General features: G+C 39.3%; 1 protein-coding gene across 1 annotated transcript in view; it reads left to right on the plus strand.

The window, feature by feature from the left end:
- Positions 1-26768, plus strand: part of ttyh2 (tweety family member 2) — a 60439-nt gene extending 33671 nt beyond the window's left edge. The window contains exons 4-14 of the mRNA XM_067576117.1: positions 1478-1698; positions 6046-6141; positions 13742-13814; positions 17942-18011; positions 18172-18227; positions 20539-20631; positions 20775-20867; positions 21291-21433; positions 22337-22522; positions 22617-22695; positions 25617-26768. Coding sequence (XP_067432218.1) covers positions 1478-1698; positions 6046-6141; positions 13742-13814; positions 17942-18011; positions 18172-18227; positions 20539-20631; positions 20775-20867; positions 21291-21433; positions 22337-22522; positions 22617-22695; positions 25617-25697 — 1191 coding nt within the window. The 3' untranslated portion in view covers positions 25698-26768. The remainder of the gene's footprint in view (positions 1-1477; positions 1699-6045; positions 6142-13741; positions 13815-17941; positions 18012-18171; positions 18228-20538; positions 20632-20774; positions 20868-21290; positions 21434-22336; positions 22523-22616; positions 22696-25616) is intronic.

A 26768-nucleotide genomic window follows, 5' to 3' on the forward strand; every position in this document is an offset into this window, starting at 1 on the left:
CCATTTCCCTGTAAACAACATCTCCCTTCAAGCAAAGCATGGTGTCATTAAACCCAAGGTAATGCGTAGCGCCTGTACAGGAGATGCTTGATTCCACACATATAACTTTTTCTTGTGTGTGTTTGGTCAGGTAGATAAACATCTGATCATGGAATACAAAATTCCAGCACTGTCAAACTCACTGTTTCACCTCTGGGCTTTCTAGTTTTGGCTGTTTTCCAAGCTGAACTGTTTATTCAGAATGAACCTCCTCACTAGCATCCGCTCTCCAGTTCTCCCTCAGTGACCCCTCCATGTCCTCTGCAGTTGATTGGCAGCGCAGACCAGCCTCATGTTTAGGCTATTCTCACCTTTGGTCACTTATTTTGTGAAACTTTCTCAGGCACAAAAGTTGACCAAAGGTGCCCACACACATGATCAGCATTCTGTGCTGTGCTCAGCAGTTAGAAAAGTCTGTCAGTACATCATTATTTTAGTAGAAAGGTGTTGGATATAAAAATATTATCATCTCCCCAAACTGGTATGTGATACTGCTGGCAGCTTTGCAAAACATGTTCCTTACTGTTCAGAATGGTATTCAATCACCAACTAACTGTCACTTATTTATTATGCCTCATGAAAGGTTAATTAGATGATAGGTTGAGTTTTGAATGAATGAATTCTCAATTAACAAGAGCCTACAGTCATGCTAGCAGCTCTGTGAGGCTATCCTTAGGCACAGCAGTGCTTTGAGCTAAACGCTAATGTCAGCATGCTAATATGCTCACTAACTGACAATGCTAGCATGCTGATTAGCATGTTCAGCAGGTATAATGTGTATCGGTGCACAATCTTAGTTTAACACACTAGCATGCTAACATTTGTTAATTAGCTATAGGGATATCTAGACCACTTTTGGGAGGTCACACATGCTGAAAAGGGCTTCTTACTGTGTACAACAAAACACATACTGTACAGTAAACTGAACAACTTTGACAGTAATTATGATTACTTGCCTTAAGACCACATTGTATAATTACAGCCTGTAAAAAGAGGCTTGGAGAGACACAAACACAAAGCTGTTTCCTCAGGACTCGTTCACAGCTCCACAGGTGCAGCGGTTGACTGGCTGGTTTATATTTAGAGATTTTTCTCACACTCTGGAATGAAACAATTCACAACTGTGTGTTTGAACCAGGAAACAAAGATAATAAAATGAATGTAAAAGAAACTGAACAGTTGCTGATGACATTTCTTGGAGCTTATGGCAAGACCACTAAAACAGTTAACACCTATTTAGTAAGACATTTAAGAGTTTTAGTTTCCAGGTAAATAATATTTGTACTGGAAGGAAAAGAAAAAAAGTTTTTTGTCCATTCACGATTCAACCTGGTGGCCTTAAATTTCCAAATTCATTATTCTCAACCTAGTAGGTATATATTTTTTATTCTCACTGTCATCCTCACCATCCCTCCCCCTCCTCTCTTGTGCCCTCCAGGTGACTGGCACCATGGGCAGCATGAAGAGCGGGCTGCACCAGCACCTCGCTAGGCTTGACGAGATCTTTGCCACGCGGGGCGACTATGTGCAGACCCTGCAGTTCATGCAGCAGATGGCTGACAACGTGATCAAACAGCTGCTGGGCTTGCCTGACTGGGAGGAGGCTAAAGTGGACCTGGCATCCATCGCTGATCAAACAGCAAACATAGAGTACTACAGGTGAGGAACAGGGAAATACACGTGTCGGGCTTGTACAGTGCAGGGTAGCCATGGGATCTGTTTACTCACAGTCCTTGTGATGCTATTGGTTTCTTGTGAAATAGGAAGACAGATGTATCAAAAATGGTATACCCATTCAGGGCCGAAGGGACAAAATTCAGGAAGTGGATTGTCTTCCAAAACATGAAATTTGATTTATTTTAGCCATACAAATATATTCAAGGGTATATTGCACACAAAATTTTGGGAGGTAAATATGTTCACATGCATTTTTTAATATGCAAATCAGTGGTGGTTGTTTATTTGAGAGAAGACATCTAAGTGTAAGGAAAGATGGGCGTTGATTAACCAGAAATGACATATCACATATGTATGATCGTTATGTATAAATAGTACAAATTAAAGTAAATTATAGATTTTATTTACTTCTTAGAGATGAAAAATACTCAAGCTTATAATGTGTCTTTTTTGTGGCAGCAATTTGTCGGCTGAACATGCAGTTGAATAGATAATTCATGTGTAGGTAGTTACATTCTGCACATTATGACCTGAATATATCACATGATATTTTGAGGATGGGATGAAATAATGTGGCTGCCTGTGTGTATCACCCACTGATGTGAATATAAAGTCCGTTGCAGACATTGGTTTATTAGAAGGACCTTAAATCATTGCCAATTATTGCATCAATCAAATAAAGATTTAGCAGCAGTCTGAACGACTACAGTAAAGTATGTGAAAAAGTATTATCCTCGACCGCGTCTCGTTAACTTTCAACTCTTATCATCTTAGAGCAGAAACAGGCCCATGGCCACTTTTTCTTTGGAGTCTTGAGTAACAGACAGGCTGGTTTTTTTTGTATTGATCTGTAATGTGACTCCTCTGCTCCACCGATAATTCAATACCTCACATCGCTCCACACTAAAAGAGTTGGCAGACTGAAACCAGACAGCCAGACATTTTAAGCTGTTAATGGACTCATTATCACTGCTTCACCTCAGCAAACAGACTGTGTGTGGTCAGACATGTGTGTGTGTGTCTTCGCATGTTTTTGATTTGACTTATCAAAGTTTATGTGTTCTTGTGTCAGTGTTGGCTGTCTATCTTTATCATACTAATCCAGAAATATTTAGTTTACTCTTCAAGCTCATGCTCACAGTGTTTCTCAGACTGTTTGAGCACTAATACAGACCAACATACACTCCGGGAATCATCCAACATTTAATTTAATTATTTAATTGTGTCCCAGAGCTAACAAACTCTATTCCTACTCACTCTTTAATTATTTAATGTCCTCTCAGCTTTGGACTAGAAACATAACTTTCAGATTCTTGATTCTCTTTCACTGTTTTAATACATTTGGTATTTACTCTTGCAGTAAATATCTGTCCTACTAAGGTTGCATTTGCTGTTAATAGTATCTAAACTAGTTGTGTAGTTCTTCTGAAAGTCATCTAAAAAACACCTTTTTAAATGGCTACTTATAAGTTTTTATATCTCCTAGGCTATTTTATTATTTTTTATTTAAAATATTGTATCTGCTTTTACTTTTCACTGTGTAATTGTATTACTATCTCACATTTTTTTTTATATAAGCACCTTGTAACTATGCCAAGAAGCGCAATACAAATACATTAATTATTAATATTACTCTCAATTTTTGGCAGTGAGTGAGTTTTCATTAGTATCTATACCTAACAAGGAAAATTCATTTGATCAAACTAATCCTGTATCTCATTTGAGAGTTGATGTGAGTTCATCGTATCCCTTCTTTGTGAGTAAAGTTGCCAAGATAGATGAAATATAACATAAAAAGCTTCATGTTTTCCCCCTAAAATGTCTACATTGACAGTGTGGTAAAGAGAGAATCCTTTAATCTATAATCTCATCTTCGAGCCCGAGCTTTTATCTTAATTTATCTCCGTTCCTCCGAGGTTTATATCGAGCTAATTTGTAGTGACCTCTGACCACTGTGTCTAATTATCAAGATAAACCTTTCAAACTGAAGCCAGCACGTTTAACTTTTCTCGGCTATCTCGCTTCATGTCTTGAGGAAATGTACTTTTCTATTATACATACATGTAACCCTCCATCCCCACCTGACTCTACGCTGTACTCAGTTTGACTCTAATTGGATTAAGATAACACAGACAAACACGGTGGCGGTGTCACCCGAGAGCCTCCGTGTGCATGTTGATGTCCCAGCTTCTTGTACTGTACACTGCCGAGAGGGGAAAAGATGAAACGAAGAAGAAATAGCAATGAGGTGGTGGCAAGGGAGAGAAGGGCAAGGGAGAGAAAAGGGGCTGAGAGGAAAAGAGAGATGAAAGGGGAGTGGGAGAGGAGGAGGAGGAGGAGGGGAAAAAAAGGGAAAGATAGAGGAGAGCGGGAGAGATGGGGGAGATGTAGGAAGGATGCTGCGGAGTGATGGAAACACAGATTGATGGGGAATAAAAGAAAAGATTAAAAGATAACAAGACTGCACAGAGCGAGCATGTTGAAGGAGTGACAATGTGCAGGAGGAATGATGGAAAAAGAAGATGAACACTGATGTAGATAAAAATGAAGATGAGGAATTTGGAGGAGAGAAAAATTTAGGTCACTTGGAGAAGATATACAGAGGGATAGATCAGGGCGGAGAGGTGACATGACTGCCCTTCCTCTCAGTTTTTTCACAGCATAAAACATTTACCCATATGGATTTGACTCCATTAATTATTAACCATCTGTACAGGCTTGCTATGTCCGGTCACCAACTGACCAATGCTTTCGTAACAGATGGATACACTGAGGAGGGCAATGCAGGACAGGAGTACACCCTCAAGCATGAACACACACAGACACACACACACACACACACACACCTCAGATGACAGCTATTGCATGTATCTGTTGAGGTGAAAATAAGTGGGACACTGTATGCCTCTGATTTCTCACTCTTGCTCATTTTTTGAAGTCAAGGGGCTTTACTGACTTAAAAGGAAATTCTAGTCTCCTACAGCTTCAGTCATATTTTTGTAGTATTGTCCATCATTTCTATCAGAACATTGTACTTACCAGGGTCATTGACCCTAAGCATACTCCTGTTGCTATGCATGTCATACTTTCTGTTCTTGCATTGCACATATACTGTAGTTTACAATGATAAGGGTGGCAGAATTACAAAATGTGTTGGTTCTAAGGGTGCCAATGACAGACTGAAATATCTAAGCAACTACTGGATGGATTCCAACAAAACGTTTGTCAAGTTCACATTTGTGGTTTTGAGTGAAATGTCAACAACAATGTGAACAGTTATTGGATTGCCATGAAATTTCCTCAAGACTTTACCAGCCAATGTTGGTATGCTAAAACACTAAACTAAGATGGTTAACATGGTAAACATTATGCTTAGCATCAGCGTGTAGCATTGTCATTGTGAGCATGTTAGCAAGCTGACATTAGCATTTAGCTCAAAGCTGTACTGCTTTGTAGACTCTCAGTCTTGTTGATCCAACAGGGAGTTGATTTCACACAAAGTAAACAATGATAGGTTTCTCATTTCTAGCCAGCAACCATTGATTTTGTCAGTTGAAATGATGACTGTTGCTAGCCTATTTTATCCATATTTTGGCAAATCTCCACCTCACCTTTTAATAACTTTAAGACAAGAACCATGTGAAAGGGTCTTAACTTATTCACTTAACTTATACACTTATGATGCAAAAAGATGAGGCTAAATTTACAAGCTACATCCTGTTTAGATGATTTCTGTAGAACAACAACACAGAGAGGTTAGATTTGCTTTGTCGTTTGTATTTTCAAACAGTATGTGTCACTTTTCCACAAAAAAAGGAGTGGGGGAAATTGTAAATTGTAAACTTTCATATAGTAGCAATGTAGAAGCTTTGACACCCGATTACTTCTGTAGGTAAGCTAGTTATCTTGGCATGCCAACTTTCTCTGCTTACATTGGAGCAGATATTTACACATCCACTCCTTACAATTTTGCTATGTTTTTGGTTTTGATACGGCTGAAAACAAACAACTTTCCAAACTCTAGACAGAGTAAAACTCTTACTAAAGCCCCACGCACACAACTCCTACATGTGGAGAAATCCAAAGGTTGACAGGCCTGCCATATCTAGTTGCAGTTGCTAAGCTGCGATTGGACAGTCCCTCAGTAAGCAGTTTAGCGAACCTTCAATGAACTAGTTGAGTTCTATTTTATTATTATTATTAGGAATAATGGTCAAAAATTAGACCCAAGTGTAATAAAAGCATAATTTCCCTTTTAAAAAAAACTCCCTTTCCTTACAGGCCTTCACAAGCAGCAGTTTAATTCTCTGTCTCCGTCTGTCTCTACAGGTGGCTCACCTACCTACTGTTACTCATCCTGGACCTGATCATCTGCCTGCTGGCCTGTCTGGGGCTGGCCAAGCAGTCTCGCTGGCTGCTCACCACGTGAGTCTAATATACCCTGTAAAACCAAGCTATTTACAGAGAGAAGAGCTGTTTTTTTGTTTACAAGAGAGACAGTCTGTTCCATTTTTATGTGTTTCATGTGTGATTTTCCTATCCCGCACAACAGGAAGGTACGGGAGGGAGTAAAGAGACAGGGGCAGCTTGTTTGAGAGCAACAGTGGATTTGGAAATTAAGTGCTACACTAGCTGTTACAAATTCCATTATTTGTCCAGATCTTACAACGTAGAAGACTACCTACATCTATGAGACTGAAGATAAAGCAATTTAAAACTGGAGTTTCTATCAATGCTGCTGCTGCAGCTGTTTAACACCTCATAATCACATCTTGTTATCCCGATGAAGATCAAGGACACATATAATACAATACAGTGAGATGAATTAGTACAGTAAGAGTTTGTGTAGACAGGGAAGGGAGCTGGAGGCAGGAGTTGCTTCAGTAGAGGGACCAAGATCCAAACAAATCGAAACAACATTGCCTTAAAAAAAGAGAATAAAATTATTTATTGGGAGCCTAACAGTGTGCAGACCAGTGTGTACCCTGCAAGAAGTTGCTTCAGTCCCATGAGACATTGCCTGTGAACGAGGCAGCTAACTATTGGATCATGTCCTTGTGCAAACACTGCCCTGCAAGCCCTGTTGTATTTCACCATTTGCCTTTTAGCATTGCCAGTAAGCATTGCTCAGAGTGTTTCCATCTCAATAGCTTTGCTCTACAAATTGGATCGGAGAGCTGTGGATAGAAGGGAGTGAAGCCATTTGATTCTTATCAACAGTATAACTTCCTGAAGATTGTTTTTGTAGCTTAAGACTTGACGTGTTTGAAACACACTATTTCCAGAGGCTTTCATGGCATGCCATTAATTATTTAGGTTTGTATTTTTAGCCTCTCTTTTTTTGTATATTAAATGTACCATTTATAAGTGACAAGTACACATGAGAAAACAGAAGACATAAATAAATAAAAACAGATTCACCTAGTATAAGAAATGTCTCAATGGTAATAATAATTATATTACAATGTTCTCAAGATAAGAAACAATAATTTAATTAATATAATTTTTTGGATGTAGAAAGAAATTTCAATGAAAAAACGATGTTGGAATGACAGAAATATGACATATAAATACTCCCATATATACATGAATACATATTACACTGAAAGATAATATTGAAAGTGATTATACACAGCACATAAATACTGTATGTACAGTATATATTCACATGCATAGCCTCCACTTTCATTTAATCTCCTTACAGTATCTATAGCTCAACTGCATCCATCTCCACTGGAATGTGAATATATTTTTTCACTTTTTTTCTCTCCGCTATAAAATGAGCTTTCACAGGGCATGAAATCCACCCGGGCCTCCATTCATTCAGCCAAGCGTCACTCTGTCTCTCTCAATCAGTCAGCTCCGGGTGTGAACTGCGCTAAACTTGCCCTACTAACCACAAACCACCCCCCACTTCACCCTCCTACCCATTTGCACACACAAGATAAGTCAGTGTCAAGAGTTGTCTGCCTTTCCAAGGGATGCTCTCTTCCAGCGGAGTGGAAGTGGTTGGAGGCATTCGGGAGCAGATTACTCTCAGGGGCCCCTACTGATTCCTCCTGGTTCTCACAACCAGCTGTCTCTGTGTTAGCATGACACACAGCTTAGACATGGAGATACGCCCACATGTGAAACATTCACAGACCTCACCATTAGCGGTTTTTTATTTTGATTTCTTTTTTGGACTATTTCTGTTTCCGGAGGGTCGTGTTGCTGTTGAGTTTTTCAAATGTCCTTTTTTTTTCATGCTTTGAGCACTGCAGACAAACCTCCACCACCTCTATTATAATGGGTCGGGAGCAGAAAATTCAAAACTTGGATAAATAATAGAAACTATCGAGTGAACTGAACCTTAAAATTTCATGATGCAAATACAGCATAAGCACATTTCAAAGCTTAATTTAATGGATTACAAGTGCTCATGTGCCCCATTGTGCAGAACAAAGTAAAGGAGGGAAACCGTTTCCCTAGATGACAGAAATCATTAGGGTTGTCATGGGCCAAGGACATACAGCAAGAGGAATTGCACTATAAAACAAGGTAAATCACTGAGATGCGCTCAAATTACAATGAAACAAAACCACAGCATTTATAAAGAAGGAGAAGAAAAAAAAATATATTTACTGCCTGGAGGAAGCAAGTGGCAACTGAAGCTCTGCGTGGAGAGACATAAACTGTTTTACAGGGAAAGCCAGAGCTGTTCAAGTAACCTCAAATGTCCAAAATACCAATTGACTCTATAAGCCTGAGGAAATGCCAGCTGAATTCAGCAACTAGCTTTTCATCTGTGCAGCCGAGCTTGCTGATCAAATGTCTGCTTCCTTGAGACACACATTTATGTAAGATATACTTTGAGTGTGAAACTAGATATAAACACAGCAGTGTTAAATGAACTGATTAAGATACAAGTTAATAAGACTACTAGTTTAGACAGAATCCCAACCAGGCAACCCTGTCTGCTTGAAATTATTTTTTCTAGACTACTGATTTTCAACAGCAAATGAGGTAAACATACTGTAATGCATCCTGATTTAGTACGTTTTCATCAACATAATGTGGAAATGTTTTTAATGAATATATCTACCAAGAGCAAATCTGCAACATTTTCACTGACAACGTATTTAAATGTGTTTTCCTACAATATCTATATAATATAATCTAATATCTATACTCTTGTAGTGCAATACCTGTTCATAGCAACTAAAGCACAATTAGCATTTTTTATGGTTATGTTTAGGCACTCACAGCACTTGGTTAATGTCTTGGTTAAATATTTATCAACATTTAACCGAAGCAATGATCATAATCAAGTTTTTTTGTTGCCCAAATGTTACCACACATAGAACTCAGATGTGATATGAACCCCGGTCTCTGCTGTCAGTTTTAAGCAAGTTTTAAGCTTAATACGCCCACCATTCACCCCAACCACGTCCCTATGAGTTGTGCATGTTTCAAAAAGGTAGCACTCACACAGTTCATTACACGTACGATCAAATCTTCAACACCAAATGTTCAAACTAAATTGACTATACTGAATCATCGTTGTCACTGTCACTAGCAGTGGAGCTCCTCTCGCTGGTGACTTAAAGCACTAAAGTATGTTACTCTGGTTAAAAACCTACTGAAAGACTTATCCTTCCAATCATTACTGCCTCTTCATTTTTAATGCAGTACACCAGCTGTAATCTGAGCACAGACAGACCTGTTTAATAGATTATAAAGAAGATAAGCTTCAGCAAAATCATCGTGTTTAATTTCACAATATATATACATCTTTGGTTTACTCCACATTTCTTCTGTTTTTTATTTGAGCATGTTAATGCATATATCCGTACACCTATACATGCAATTAGATCACAATATGCTCTTATTTGTTTTCTCTCTGGCAACAACCTTTTTTAACCGTGTGAATCTTTTTCTCCTTTAAAGATGGAATATCAAACCGGCACAGGAGCCAACTACTCATTAATTCAGTCAGGGCCAAGAGTCCAATGTTATCTTGAAAGTTATGAAGTGCTGCATGTCAAAGTCACAATCTATGAACAAAGTTGCTCAAGACACATAAACACAATATAATGAGGTGTGTTCTAAGTTAGTCACTAATGATCTCTTAGATGGCAAAGCACAAAGCAGAAACCAAAATTAGAACTTGAGAAAACGATGTGATTATTATGACAAGCTAATTGGCAGAGTCTGGTATCGCTCGGTGTATTCCCTGCTTTTCTGCTTTTATGATCATATCATTTTTGTTTCACTCGGTTTTAATTGACACATACATCATAATGATGGTTTGTATAATGATGATACACTTTCCTTATGACTAAAGACAAGATATAACAGCGTTCTATAGAAATCTATTAGTTTTCAACTGAGAAGAAAATCTATTTTCCACACTGATTTAATTCAGAGTGACTTGACCTCATCCTTGGTGATTGCATTTACTAGCATCAACTGCCCTGCCACTTTTTCACTTGATGTGCTTTGCGTCAGCTTTATGCCTGCTTTCCTGCCAGTCTGTGTAGCTCAGTGAATCCCCTTTGCTCACCAGAGCACATAACTGAATACAGCCTTGCTTGATTGGGACGCGACCTGCCAGCTCTGAGGGGGCGATCAGTTTGTATTCCCGTTTGTCTGTCACCAGTGTCAAAGTTGTATAAAGAAGGGTATATGTTGCAGTATCACAAACTGACCACAACAAACTGTCAAATAGGCATGGCCTGTCAGACACATAGGCCAATGGTTCCCAACCTTTATGGCTTATTACCCTTTAAGGCAAAGCAAGGTCTAATTGTGCCCCTCGTCAGGGCTTATGGCCTAAAGGCGGACATTGCAATCAGTCCAACCAGAGAGGAAGAAGGCGGCAATCAAGAACAACTTTATTAGGAGACTGACCATCAGGTTTCACATTGACCTGTCACAATGGTCTTGGCCTTGTCACAATCTGAAATTCTTTTCATTTGAGACATTTAAGAAATTGATCATTTTGTGACCACCTCAGATTTATTGTGCGACTACCTGGGGGTCTTGACCAAAAGACTGGGGACGGTGTTGTCAGATTGGACAGTTTTCCACCCAGTTTTATACTTTTTGAAAATGATTTTGGGATACATTTTGTACCATTTCGACGGTTTCCCCGGATTAATAGTTATAGTAGATCACATTCCAATAAATCAGACCGTCCTCTCCTCCAATTAGTATTGAGATTGACAGGGACGTTGTCCACTTGGCATGCAGTGACAAAGGGCAAATGACCAATGAACCAAAGGTCATTTCAGTTTATTACAACTTGGCTGAAAGTTTTCTGTTTAAATTGAAAATCAGTTCCAAAGTCACAGTTCTGTGATAGCCATACAAAAGCTTACACCTGTTCATATAAACAAAGACGTTTTCTGTCTAATGTATGTTGGGTTTGCCTTAACTTAAAGAGAACATACTGGAGGCACTTCATATGAACGCTTTATTTTTCTTCATGCTCTCATATTCAGCTACAGAACATATCAGGGAGGCCAACATTTATTTAGCAAAATATCATCATGTCCCACTTCAGACTTCAAAAAAGTGATATTATTTCATACATCGGGAGGACAAAACAAAGCCTCTCCAATCTGACACAAAAATGAGGCTACTTTTATGACAGTTATGTTGTGATGGGTGACATACCGCCAGTTGAGTGGGGCTTTTGGTTTGTCCGTTTTCAACATGGCAGCCGGGTCACAAACTTTCTCATATTACAGCTAAACAGTACACTAAAATATGTTTCTGATGACATTTGAGGCAAGAAATAGGTAATGCAGTAACAGAATCTTGATTCATATTTTATTCCTCCTTGGTTTCGGCGCACAGCTTGACAACGCTTCACAACGCGGCACTGATTGGCTAATCATTAGTCTCCCCCATGGCGCTCATTGGATCGATTGCTTTTTCAACCGAGAAACTGCTATTTCGTGTCATGATGCCAGACCAGAATCAGTCGGTGGATTAAAAGATCTGGATCCAGGCAACAGACACATTCAAACAACTAATAATCAGACTAAATTGAAAGGGGAACTTTCATTACACATTACTGTAGACAAGACAGTAGAGCAATTTTTGTATCTCTTCTGTTTTTCAATTTCAAATCAAGATTACTCTTTGAAGCCTTGTTCTCTCTCCTGTGTTGTTAAGTGTCAGGGCTGGGTGAGGGCTCTGTATCAGAGAGAAGGTGGGAGACATCCTACAAGAGAAAAACTGATAAAGCAAGAGGCAGAAGGCAGAGAAATGATAGGGGAGAGAGGGCTATGGGAAGACAGAGAGTAAGAAATAGAAAAAAGATAAAGGAAGAAGGACTTAAGTGGTGGCTTGTAAGTTCAACGTAGGGCATTCAGTATCTTCTCAGCACATTGTGAATTGGATTAACTGGGGAGCTGTTGAAAGATGAACAGGCTGGTACTTGGCCTTGACATGCATATCCAAATTATATTTAAACACTGGTGATATGCTGAAAGAGGAATATTGGGAAAGTGCCACAGTGGTCAAAGAAAACAGGAGCTTATTGGATTTTCTGGAGATTATTTCATCTAATGAAAGCTGATCTTTAATAGGACAAGTGTTTATCTTTTAATGGGTATTGATCTTATTGTATCTTGTAGTATACACACAGACAGGCATATCATTGCCCCTATATGCAGAAATACATACTCAGTCTCTACCGCCTTTAAGTCACATGTCTCTGATGTCATTTTCAGATACCATGAGATCATCAGGGAGGGAGCCCTCTGTAAAACAAAACCACATTTCTGTGTCCTCATGGGTGCAGGGAACAGCCATCCACCCAGGGGGCTGTAATCGAATGTAGGCCAACGGAGCGGACATGCTCTGATGCTTGCTTCTCCATTCATAAAGCCATGTCACTGCAGCTGTACAGTATGTTGAGGCCGCAGAATCAACTCCCACAGAAATAAACATGACCTCTGACCTTTTCTGTTGATGACAGGCCAATGAGATCACCACTCCTGCCCCTTGGGGCTCATGCTGTTTCCTTTCAATAGCAGAAGCCGTTATGAAAACAGTTCCATTTGCGTCACTGTACTCCCTCTGTAGACTGCTGATAACATAATTAACTCTGCAAAATTCCACTTTTTTTGGTTTTGTTTTGAGATTGTCCACACATCTGTCATCTGTATATACTATAGATGTTGTCCTGCATTGTACATCAAGCCATTTATTCCTCATGTCTTATGAACAGACCAACTTAAAGCAAATGTAATCAACATTTTTACAGTCACATAACTATTTTCAAAGAGAATTTTCACCCAATTCTGATGTTCCCCTCATCTCTACGGGACTTTAAAGCCTCTTTTTACTCACTGTTTTGGTTTTCTGGCTGGCAACTTTTCAGAGTTGGTTCACTTTCTACCTGCCCTCATCAGCATCTTTTTTGACCACAGGAGGTAGCCATTTTCAGCGAAAAAGCCCCCCAAAAAACAAACAAAGTTAACGACTAACAGGCGAAAAGAGCCAAAATGAGAGCGAATATTGGCCTTAGATTTATTAGATGGACACAAACATGACCTCAAATTAATGCTAACATTACTCAGAGTCTACTGGATTTGAAAATAAGCAGCTGTTTTCCAACAAGTTCTGCATATCGACTTAAAAGAGGATAATATGTCTGTTATGTTTGTATGTTTGTGTGCAGGTTTAAATGACAAACCCTTGGTATTCTCACAGTTTTGATTTAAGAAAGGAATAATATACAGATGTAATCAATACACATTATCAGAAATAACTTACTGCAAAACAGGACAAGTGTTGTAAAACATTCATCATTGTGTTTCAGTTGGACAAATGGCAAGCTTTACTTCATTAGGATAAATGGCAAGCTTTACCAATCCATCTTTGTGAAATCCTACAGCAGGCTGCATCTGTTCCTGGGAACAAACTGGCTGCTGAGGCTTCAGTTAATCTACATTTGATTCAACAAATAAACAATTTTTTTTTGTACCGAGTTGCACTGTGACCTTTCTGTGGCGTTGTGTCCCTGCAGGATGATGGTGTTTGGAGTGCTGACGCTGGTCCTAAGCTGGACTTCTCTGGGAGCTGACCTGGCCACTGCTGTGGTGAGCTGCTTCACTTCTACTCCTCTGACTGACCGGCTTGCCCCAATATAAACTGGCATACTGGTCTACAATCAATTCTTATCATGCTTGACAGTTGTGATAAATTGCTTAAGCTACACACACACTGCACTTGAAAAATAGTCTTTTAATGTAGGGGGTTTGGGAGAAGAGATGATAACACATTGCATGCATGCACTGCCACATTTTCTTATGTGCATATACAGTATGTGCATGTTTATGTTAATTAAAATTCTGTAGTGTGTCAGACAATGAGGAGGGGTAACAGTTGTTATTAGATAAAGGTTTTTCCACGTACTATGCTGTCTTATGTACAAATATGCACCTGTTTCATGAAAATATGCATGTGGCTGCATGTAAAAAAATGCATTTAAATGGAGCCTTTTTATGCAAAACATAATATTTTAGCCGAAGTTTAAATCATTCTCTGTAAAATGTGACTGAGCTAGAAAGAGCCCTTAGAGTCACGCAGTGTCATCTAAAAAGCTTTTAGCACCTCCTCACTGCCCATTCTCAAATTCTTCTGATCATAGTTTGTCTATCTGTCACTTCATGAGCTTTTGATCTCTACCGTCAAACAGCACATCGCTAAAAATAGCCTAACAAAAGAACAAAATCCCAAACCCACACCTTGCAGGCATCGTTATACAAAGTCAAAGATTATGACAACCGGAATCCAATTGCAGCTTGTAAATCATAATGAATAATTGAATAATTTCAATGTTTTTCTCTTTTACGTTCCCACGGCAAAAAAAAAAAGAGCCACACAAATGTTTGAATGCCTAGAGGGGAGTGATATGTGAAAATAGAGATACATTTGGAAGAATTCATATCAGATGGATGAGCGCTGGCGTTTGACTCACCTGCCTGAGGCATGTGTGCTATTTTTCTCAGGTTTGTTGTTGGATCTCCTGTTTTGACTCGGGGGGCCGTAGAGAATTGTTAACATGTGTGAATTAGAGCTGGAGATAATGAGCATCGGGTAGAAAGCAGCAGGAGGCGCAATCAGTTACAACACGTTAGTCTCCGGTTCCATCTTCCTTTTATATCTACCAGTTTGTCTCCAGCCTCTGTGGTCTATTTTTGCTGGATCAATGGTTGAAATCCGGGTAGATTCCTTTGATACGAGTGCCATGACACACAGGAAAACCAAGATTGTGCAAGCAGCCCTTGTAGACGGCGTTCAATAAACACCCACAATACAAAAATGTAGGACAGAGTGAACATTTTTGTATTGTGGGTCAGTCTGCTTATCACAGTATGCAGTGTGAAAAATACAGGGCTTCTTGGGGGGTCTGGGACCCCTAAATTGACAGCTCTGACCCTCTGAAAATCTCAAAATGAAATTCTAGGGCTGTCCCAACAATGTGCCTAATTATTTTCTGTTTATCTACACAGTAAGGTTTATTTTATGTAACTTAAATCGTTGATTGTTTTTAAAATAGCAAATCATTTACAGCATTTGAATGCAATCTGCATATCGCCTCTGCTATTTAAAACATCCAGTAAAAAATGTGAATGTGAACTAATTCATATAAAAAATAAAAATTCTTTATTTATCTTGAGGAAAGTCCTTAAACACTCCTTTTATCACAGAACAAATAAACCAATAAAAAAAACACAACCGCTTTTGTTCTTAGTTGCTCTTAGATCTAAGTATAGCTACTTGGATCTAATGGCTGACATGTGCTTCTTCTTCTGTTTTGTAATATCGCCTTCAGCACTGAGACCCCCTGACTGTCACAGGGTATTTGCACATATATGTTGTCTGCAAATGGAAATAGTGGAAGAGTGGCACCAGGGCAAAGGCCGCGGGATCACCAAAATCAAAAGGATTCCACAGCAAATTTCATGGCAATCCAGCTTGTAGTTTACTTGTGTAAAAAAATTGCCCAAGGGTAGCGCTGGAGGAAAAGTCGACATGTGACTAAAATGGACAGAGATCCTCTGAACAGCCAGTACATACACGCTTATCTGCCCAGTATGTGTTGATATTTTCCATGTAAAAACAGAAACTGTTGCCTGGGGGGGAATGCAGTAGAGTAATGATAAGGTCACCAGAAATATTCATCCCTTGCAGACGATGGACATCTAAAGCAAAGTTTATGGAAATCTGCCTATTAGTATTTCAGACTCCTTGTCATGGACCAAAGTCAAGGGGAAACTTTGACCTGAAAGTGGTGCTTGACAAACAGTCAGAGGGTCACCAGTCATTTGACATAATCACCTGGAGATTAAAAATATCTGTACTACATTTCATGGCAAGCTGACTGACCAGGGTTAGATGTGTTTCAGCTTAAAACTCTCCCCTTGTTCTACATCTCTCTTGCTTGATAAATGACTTACGCACATTCATTAATTTTCTAACAATGGAATAACAGATTAATCATCTTGTTTAAGCCCTAATACTGTGTAAGAAAACAAAACCCAATGTGGTATGTTAAATTAGAGCTGCAACGATTAGTTGATTAATTGATTAGTAGCCAACTATTAAATTAACCAACTATTTTGATAATCAATTCATCGTCATATTAAGTCATTTTAAGAAAAAAATGTCCAAATTCTTCTGATTCCAGCTTCTGAAATGTGAGTATTTTCTGGTTTCTTTAATCTTCAGTGATAGTAATCTGAATGAGTTGTGGACTGTCGGTCGGTACAAAAGACATTTGAGGACGTTATCTTGGGCTGTGGGAAACTATGATTGACATTTATCACCATTTTCAATCAATAATGAAAATAATAGTCAGTCGCAGCCCTACCTTAAATAATTTTGAAAGATTTAGCTTTAGCTGAAGCTCGAATTTCTTAGATGATTTTCATTTATTTTCTGTTATTTCAGTAAAACTCCAAGTATAATATAAACACCATGGATGTAGTTCTCTATGTCTATGATAAACACCAGTCATCCATGTTACTTTTTACTTTTTAGTCATTTCTGGAGCCTTGCTGGTGCTGCAGAGTGTAGTGATCATCAGACAGGTCAGCAGTCCTTTGCAGGGCTGAAACAAAATGGGCAAAATCTTCACATTGAGACTGTTGAAGGGAACTGGAGCACCTGTACAGCAGGTAACCACTGCCATCAGCCTGTCACTGACCTCCTCCACCCTTATTTAGGGTTTGAACTCAGTTCCAAACTCCAATCTATTTGCCGCTGCAGCCAGAGTGCTGCATCCCACTTATAATGAGAACAAGTTTTGCTGTTGTGCTATAATGATGTCAGACATCCACCAGAGTGCAGACAGTGTACTTGTATTTATTTCTGAGGATCTTCTTTGTGCTTACAAGTATGTGTATGGCGGATATATTATTTGGCTTGACTGACTGCAGATGTTTGGTTGTCTACATGGGAATCTTCAAAATGTGTGTGTGTGTGTAAGCTACAGTTAGATTAGTGAGTACACAATAAATGAAGGTTTAATGAATGCACCCCTTCGCAGAACTCTTAATTACAGACAGCGGGTAGTCTCAGAGAATCACTGTTTTCCCTTCAGGAATTCTAACAAACTTGCCCCTGAATTGCAGAGCTACTCGGTATCCCTTGTTTTTAATAAACTGGCCTGGGTTTGCTGAGGAACTCGGCTCACTTTATCTCATCTGTGTGTGTGTGTGTGTGTGTGTGTGAGGCTCATTAGCGTAGCCCCTGGAGAGGGTTAAGCTACATACAGTGTGTTTTGCCCTGAGCCCGGGGGACATTTAGCATTCAGACAGCACAGTTTGGAGGAGACCACTGCTCTTCACTTTTGTTATTTTACCAAGGCAGGTTTCTTGTTAGCACTGTGTGGTGAGGTGAAAGTGATTGTGAGTGACAGAACTGAAAAGTATTCCTGTCTAGTCGTGTTAAAGTGGATTAGAAAACACAGCCCATCCTCTTTATTTTCCCTTTTGTGTCAAAAAGTGATAAAGATGATGGTCATCATTGTTATTCAGCTTTGTCAAAAAGACTTTCCGAGGTGTTAATGAAATATTATCGTCACATAGAGTACTTGGTATTTGACACTCTGTTCCTAATGGATTTCTTTTTTCCTTTGCAGTTCAAGAACCGTTCATTCTTTTCAACTGTGTCTTTGTTTTCTGTTCGCCGCTCTCACACGTCTCCTGTTTTATTTCAGGGCACAAGTGATTTCTGTATAGCCCCCGACAAGTACCTCATGAGTCAGACAAAGGGTATCATCGGTACTGGTAAGCTCCAGCATTAATAATCCTGCTTGAGTGGAGTTGTAATTACAAAAGCATTAAACTGTGGCCATGACAAGAATAGTGTTGTAGTTAAGTAAAAAATGACGGCTCCAAATGCATTTAACCAACTTCTTCCTCTGTTTGTCTTTTTGCTTTTTCACAGATATTGTTCATTACTACCTTTACTGCAACCAGACTCTCTCCAACCCCTTCCAGCAGGTATGTAACCTGTCAAACTTTAGGACGCTTTGCTGAACTCCTGCTGAATCTTCAGCGATGGGTCATAGTGAGCATTAAGTTGGTGATTTGCAGGGAAAAGCACGGCTACATATCATTTAAAAGTGCACTAAATTTGTTTGAGAAATGAATATTTTATAGACTTTCATGCACAATAATTTGACTTTTTTTAGGGAAACCAAATAAATAAATAAATAAAACATTTCGGATAGAAAGATATCGGAGCCTATGCACTACTTCACTTTTTTCATACGCCCACATTAAAGTTAATCTTAAGGTTGAAAAGTTTCCTGATTTTAAATTAGGAAATATCTAATTACACAAATCTAACCAAGCATTCAATACAACCTTTGATAATTTACAGTTTTTGATACTTGATTCTACACACGTATTTTGGTCAGAATGTATTACAGTTCAATACTAAACCTTATAAAAGAGAATTTCTCTCCCAGAGTTTTATACCTGGCGGTGTGAAGAAAAAAAAAAAATTTAAACTATAAATGAACAGTTAATGGGTGGTGGGTTGCATTTGAGGGACCTCAGTGTTTTTAAAATCCTAGCTATGGCATAAAACCGTTCTTTCAACAGTTATAAAACTGCAAAGCATCCAACACTACACTATCTCCTGGTCTGTCACCATTATTTTCTCTATCTCTCTCTCTCTGCCTGCTTTTCTTCAGTCTTTGGCGTGTATCAAGCAAACAAGGCAAAACATGCCAAAGTGATACAAAGCTGCCAAGATGAAGGCTCCTACGTCTCCTCTGAGGTTCTGTGAGGTTACTCTTCAGAGAAGCAGAGTAGGAATTGTGGGTCACATCACTGACTTCGCCGCTGACATCAAGGCAGCGGTAAAGTCAATTTCTGTGAGCTCTGACCCAGCGGAGCTCAGATCTTATTATCTGGCTCTCGTAGACATGCCCCGAGGATAACAAGAGCACACAGCTACGGAGGGCAGGCAACCGTCACCTTGCCTGGTAAACAAAGTCAGCACTCCTTTCTCTGCCACACAGATACCCAACAGGTGCAAAGTTCACAAGCAAGCTGGCAGATACAGGAATTCACACTGATTGGCAAACATACAAACACTCTCTCTCTCTCTGTTTCTCAGCCTGAGCAGCAACAGTGCCTTGCAGTTCTACCCTCTGTGCCCTTGTGTTTCCTTGCTCAGGGCATCATTCCTGCGTCAACTCTGCTTCTTGCCGCAGCTTTTTTTTTCCTATTCTTATTATCATTTCTTCTGCTTTTCTTTTTTTTTTGTCCTCCTCCAGCTCCTTGCTCTGTCCTATTTTTGCTTTATTAGGCTTAGAACAAGCTCACCCAGGCTAAGGTAAAAAAGCCAAATCTGATTTTGCAGCAGAGAGCAGTTTGATCACAGACTGTCATGGCACTGATGCACATCCGGGAAGAAAAAAAAAAAAAAGTCAGATCAGAGGAAAGTAATTACATTTATGGATGGTTGACGTAATTGACCATATCCTTTTTCAATTTAACATTCTGCCACAGGCCAGGGGTTTGCAGGCTTCTCTTGTTAGGTTGGGTGACTTTGAAGATACAAATTTACTTTGGAAATGTGACAGATTATTTCATTTATGGTTATGCTTGAATGTTAATTAAAAAAAAAAAAAGGGCAAGATGCAGAAGGTGCTGTCTTTCAGGTGGGATGTGATTATCCAGTTATTTCATGTTGAATGGGGAGGCTTATTTTGCCCCCTGCTGGAAGAACAAAAACCTACAAGCCCACAATGAGAGACTCAAACTACATGTTGTAATGTAATCATAGAATATTTTATATCAGTGAGTGTTGAATTATTCAGCCATGGCCAACCAAAAAAAACAGTATTTGTTCACTTTTTTGGCCCATTAGTAGTTGCATTTTGTTTTGTTTTGTTGCTATGTTCCTTAAATGTCCATTCTTATATGATTTCAGGGCATTTTATTTGCTTTCAAGGCTAACTCTGGCTCCCATGTTGTTGTTGTTTTATTGATCAATCTGCATCATTCCTGTTAAATAAACCAACAAATGAAATTATATAAAAAATAAAATCCATTATGCAGGCTGTTCTGCTTTCATCCATGTGTTTTCAGTTTGTGGAAGGACACAACTTGTACATCTTGTCACTAGAGTCACTTTTATCATTTTACAGTAGCTACATTAAACAGCCTTGGGAGCCTCGATTTTCTACGCTGTGTGCAGACTCAGACTAATTAAAATGCTTCCCCTAAGATCAATGTTTACTCCTCATTTGCATTCTTTTTACTCTGTGTGCATTTCAACTTACTTTCTTGTTTACAGCCTCTGACCATCTTCCAGAGGTCCCTGACCACCATGCAGATCCAGATCCAGGGTCTGCTGCAGTTTGCTGTGCCTCTGTTCCCTACAGCTGAGGTATCACACACACACACACACACATACCAAGCTACATCCTGTAGTAAAAGGTAGTCAAGTGGTTATAGGAGTAGCAGTAAAAGGACATTCTCGTGTAAATAAGTGCTGGAGTATGTTTCAGTGATATGGTGACCTCTCCACAGAGAGACCTACTGGGTATCCAGCATTTGCTCAACTCCTCAGAGGCCAGCCTGCACCAGCTGACCGCCCTGCTGGACTGCAGGGGGCTCAACAAGGTTCGTTCACTGCATCCTAATTGGCATCACAGTAGCACAACTAGGTCAACAGGAGAGTAAGTGGCCACGCAGGATTTCATCATGAAACTGAAACTGAGCTGGCAGCAGAGCGGAGTTTGAAATTTAACGAGATCAACTTCTCTAAGCTTTGCTCCCTTATTAACGTGTGAATTTCCTGCACTGTCTTCACTCGCATTGTGTGACTGCAGTGCGGTTTACACGGATAATGCTGGAAGTCCCACCGAATGTGCATGACGTGAATTAAGAATACGTCTTCCTGGAGACAACACACACCAGCGCTCTGAGTGCTTTTTCGTCTTTGCTTAATTTTGTTTACTACAAATTCATATATGACAGCAAGAGCCTGCTTATACAAGCAAAATGTTTGTTCATTCGCCTTGTTTTCGTGTTTGACCTCTTTAGGACTACCTGGATGCGATGGTGGGGGTGTGCTACGACGGGGTGGAGGGTGTGCTCTACCTCTGCCTCTTCTCCATCCTGGCAGCCTGTGCCTTCACTGTGATGCTGTGTGCCATTCCCAGGGCATGGAGACAAATTGCCTGCAGGTCAGTTCGTTCTTTGCTCGTCTGCCTGCCTGAGTGCCCTCATTTCCTCATCCTGGAAACATCTCTATGCAGCACCAAATGTACTGTATGAGCCAACTGCTGCATGTTTGTGAATATTTTCTCTGTTTGGCCCAAGAGCCCAGATGTTTTGCTACAAATACAAATTCAATTGTGTGAGCATAATGAGACATACAATATGTTAGAGCTCCTTTCATCTGAAACATTAGTTACTCTTCTCCACTTAAAGGGCCATACCGCTGATTTTAACCTTTCAAACATACTTTATATTACAGCTCCATATTTAACAAAGCATACCATAAGGTTTTAGATTGTTTTCCTGTCTTTCAAGCAGGCGTTTTTGTCCCATTTCAGTACACTATCAACATTAACAATGAACATTAAGGTAATTCATCACAGTGAGCAATTTATCACCTTCAGTTACATTATCATCATGAAAACACTCCATGTGGATGCATTCAGCAATGGTCTGGCAAACAAGATGTGAGAATCTGCTGGCATGGAGAAACATTTTTAATGCAAGAAACAACTAAATTCACATCAGCTGTTTCACAAAAACAGCGGCAATAAGCAACAGGTTTGCCATATCAACCTCAAAGGTGATAATTTGTCAGTTTTGCTTTCGCAGCTTATTTCTGCTGCCCGCAAGTGGCCAAAAAAATCAATTATTTTAGGTTTAAAGTACCTCTAGGTAGATATTCTTATAGTACCAAAGTTACAAAAGGCTTCCTAGAAGGTCGGAAATTAAGCTAAAACCTTTACGGCGTACTTTTGGACGTGGTCAGCAGAAATGTAGTGCATAGGCGCTGGTAACATTCAAAACACTGGTTCAAGCTCACACAGGTCAAACTTGTTGATCTTGCTGACATTTCACTCTGCCTCCAGGGAACGAGATTATGACGACATCGACGAGGAGGACCCATTCAACCCTCGGGTGAGGAGGATAGGCTCCCAGAACCCCAACCACACCAACATGCACAGCTTCTGCAGCTACAGCAGCAGCATGGGCAGCCAGAACAGCCTTCACCCGCCCGCCCCGGCTGTCTCAAACGCCCCAATGTCTGAGTACATGTGAGTGAAAGGAAATAATGCGCGGAGCAAACTGGGATTTCAAGTGCTCGCAGTTCCTTCAGCTTCTGAGTGGCTCCTTTTATTCTCTCCTCAGGAACCAGACAGCTCTGTTCGGGGGAAATCCGCGGTACGAGAATGTGCCTCTGATAGGACGAGGCTCTCCTCCACCCTCGGTGCGTTGGGTCCCAGAGGCCAAGTCCTTCCTATGATGTCACTTCCCTCTGAGCTAACCAGTCAGATTTCACTTTTAAAGCACAGGGAGCAATTTTATTTATATTTATAAATAACTACTGATTATTAATTTTCTTTATTCAGTGACTCACTTCCTTCCTTAAATATCACCTTTACATAACTGAAATGTTAAGATATATTCAACATCTCTTTAAAAGATTCTTAAAAGGTATTTAATGAGATAGTGTATAGTCGTACACTGTGCCTTTTTACTGCCCTCCATAACTTATAGGAGGGTGACTTACAGTACCAAAGCAAGAAGAGGAGAAGTAATGTAGTTAATATTTAATCATGGAGTGAACATCATTTAGCTTCTCATAGGCCATATTCCCAGGAGAAAGTGACACAGGTTTTAACCCTAGCTCGCTCATTGTTGACACTAAAGGTTTTCTTCCTCATTGAATAAATTCGTCCCCCACTGGGTCACTTTTCTCCTGTCATGTAGGGAGACAGAAATAGAAACATTTTTGATTAAATTTTCATTGGGCGCAGCCTCTTTATAACATGCACAAGGCACAAGTGGGTGACGAAATACAGCAGTTAAATGCATTCAGCAGGTATCTAGTCGGTTATATCTGGGTTCATATGTAGTTGTTAATTTGCAAAAAATCTTAATAAATTATTTATATACTTGACAGAAAATACTTCTAGTTTTTAGTGTGTAGCTTTGCGTGTCAAACGATATATCGGCATATAATTATATAATAATTTCCTTAAAGTAGCTGCTGTGTAAATGTTAATTCGTAGGAGATTTCTTTGAAAGGGTTATGGAATTTGGTGATACACAGGATATGTGCTCGATTATATGCTAATATATAGTTTGACACACAAAACTACACACTGAAACAACAATGTATGAACCCAAATATAGTTTCTTTTTTTCTCATAATTTGTACAAAATTGCAAAGAACCTGTAAAAAAAAAACATTATTTATTTCTGATACATTGCATATTATTCATTGGTATGCATAGAGTTTTAAAAGATCAGTATATTTTCTACTGTTCATGTTAGTCTCACCACAGTTTTAGTGGAGTTTATAGATGATGAAGAATATCAAGTTCTTCCTTTTATGTCAGTCGTCATTCTCATTTAACTTCAGCGTGTTGTTCCAACTTAACCAGAATATGTGATTTCACTTTGCCTTATGACTTCTTTCCTAATACCAGCAAGTAATGTCTAATTCAATTCTCCCTCATGACTACGACTGTGCAGCACCATGCAGTAGTTTTCGGCTAACAGCTTCTTTTATATATTTTTTGTTTGTTCGTTTGTCATGTGTTTGTTTGTTTGTATCTTTTCATTTCTATATTTCCTCTTTTTTTTAATCAACTTTTGGAGATATACTCTCAGCAGTATAGAAACCGAGTAAGTCTTTTCAACTCTTCCTCAGGACTACATGCCTCACTTTTCCTCTGTTGCATCTCCGTCTTTTTACCTCTCCCCCACTTCACTTCACATCTCTTTGTTTGGTTCCTGTGCAGTTTTCCTGTTTGGCATGGCTTTTTTTTTAAACTCACAACCTGTTGTTCTCATTCCAGACAGTCTGTAGTGAGGGTTTTGTCTTCCCCTGGTGTTCACAGGGTGGTACTGTAGTTGCGTCCTTGGATTTCCTCACAGTTTTAGTCTCCCTGTGCATGCTCCAATCATCCAAGTCTACAGCTTGTACTGCCATAAGGCGTCATGTATAGTGCTCTAGAATTGAATTTATGCGGGTACTGACTGATTTAGAGCGGTGTCACAGTTACTGTTAATGTTGCTAATGAGTAAGGGATTGATTTGTTTGAATAAACTGAAGGTTACATCTGTTATATACGCCCTGAGACAGTTTAACAGAAAGGAATTAAAGGAATACTCTGCCAAAAATCTACTTTTTGAGCATCAAACACTTGAAAAAAGTTTGTAGCATGCTTATTTGTGAAAGACAGCAACTATAGTCAGCTTGGATTCACAGCCGTTACAATGGATTTCTTGGCATGAACACTACTTTCTGCTAACAATCCCATAATAAAATGCATTGTGTTTTAATCAAAGTGAAAATCATTATTGCCAAAATCTCAATTTACTGTTGAGTGTCTATTATTGCAAGAGCCTAAACTGACTATAAATTGACTTGAGTTTTTTGTTGTGCATATTATTCCATATGCCTGAGAATTGAATTGTTTATTGTTACCGGAATAATTTATTTGATAAATGGATAGTGGGTTATTGCCTCAAAATAGGAGTATATTGAGACTTAGTTACTGCACATAATAACACATTAACAACACAAATCATCATGAATGAGGACAGGTTGTATATGGTTGTATATTTTAAATGTTTCCTTTTTTGAGAGAAGCTCAGTGGGATTTACTGTGTGGATTATGAGTTTGGACACATGTATATTGAGTAGCTGATGAGGCGGGGAACAGGTGTGCAGGTGGGTGTGGAGATCAGGTGATTAAAACTGGTGAAACACACTCGGGACAGAAGTTCTCTATGTTCAAGTAGCATATTGAGATATTATTGGTGAAGCTCCAACATCCTCAACATATGGATCAACAGCAGAGAGGTGGATCATGATGGATATTGTTATGCTACCATGACTGGAATTCATTGTATCTGTTGTGAATCCAAGCTGCCTACAGCTGCCGTCCAAAGCTTCAGTCTTTACAGAGCCGCATTTCAATCCTACAGACAAGAGAATTTGATATTCAAAAGATAGATTTTCAGTGGACTGTTCCTCTAAGCCCCTCATGACAATTCCTTTCGTCATACCTGATAATTAGGCTTCAGTCCACACCTATGAAACCTCATCCTTTAGCTTACAGAGTTCCGCTTTTAACATGCTCTTTATATGTCTGTGTGTTTGTCTTTCCTTCACAGTACTCCCCCAGTATGAGGGCCACCTATCTGTCCATGACGGAGGAACAGAGTAGACACTTTGGGAACGACTTCCAAGCATAGACTTCTTCTTCTTCTTTATCTGTCTGAGGAGGGAAAACAGCATTGCACACACAACCCGAAAAGAGTGTGTGGTTCATGCAAGCATCAAAGCGAACATCTCGTTAGTCCAGAACTCAGGACAACGCAACTATATCTGTACTGTTCTCCATGTGTTGTATGCTCATAAATGATTAATCACACTCTTCTGCCCCCAGGCCATCTGTTGGAAAACATTTCACAGGCTGTCGAATTTAACCTCTCTTAATCTTAAAGACTACCGTATTCTAAATTATCCGCCTCTCCTGTTCAAAGATATTTTTTCCTTTTCCAACCCTTCAAAGCTTTGACGCTGAGGTGTGTGTATTACTTTTGACAACTTACATTCAGGTCTCCAAAGAGAAAAATGTGAACATGACAGCTGATGTAAACATGCCATATTTTCTATATATTATGCTTCATGCATGATATTTGTGAAGCACAAACCCAGCACTGGCAGCACACAGCAGGAGGTGACGTTGAGGTATAATTTATTTACATTCACACACACACACACAGAGATACACGCCTGCGAGTGAAGCTTTATGTTTTGAAATCTCCAGAGACGAGGCAACCTTGAGACCACGGCTTCTGTAAATATGTTGTACAATAACAGACTGTCGTCTCATTCTGATGTGTACTATTTTGATTTTATTTCAAACAATGTGCCATTTTTTTATATATTTTTTCTAGTTTTCTGTGGCTCGGTCACATAGAATCACTATTTTTTTTGTATTTTATAAAGGGTCATTAATTCATGTTGTCTGCATATCTAATTCAACTAATACAAAGTAATTTCTACCGTTACTTGGGAAGCTGTGCTGCTCTAACTATGATTAATGAGAATATTCAGGTAATTATTTTCATCAGATCAAACTGTCCAATAATTGTTTTCTGTAGGGTTTTAATACATAAATGCAGTTTTGTTTATTAATGATTATGTTGTTTGTTTCAGCATGTTACACTGTACAGGCACTCAGAGTGGTGCGTAATTTTGTGTGTGACCCCAGAGTTTGGGGTCTAATTGTGAGTTGAATAAACCAGTTTTGAGTACAA

Source organism: Thunnus thynnus, chromosome 20, assembly GCF_963924715.1.
Source record: "Thunnus thynnus chromosome 20, fThuThy2.1, whole genome shotgun sequence".
NCBI lineage: Eukaryota > Metazoa > Chordata > Actinopteri > Scombriformes > Scombridae > Thunnus > Thunnus thynnus.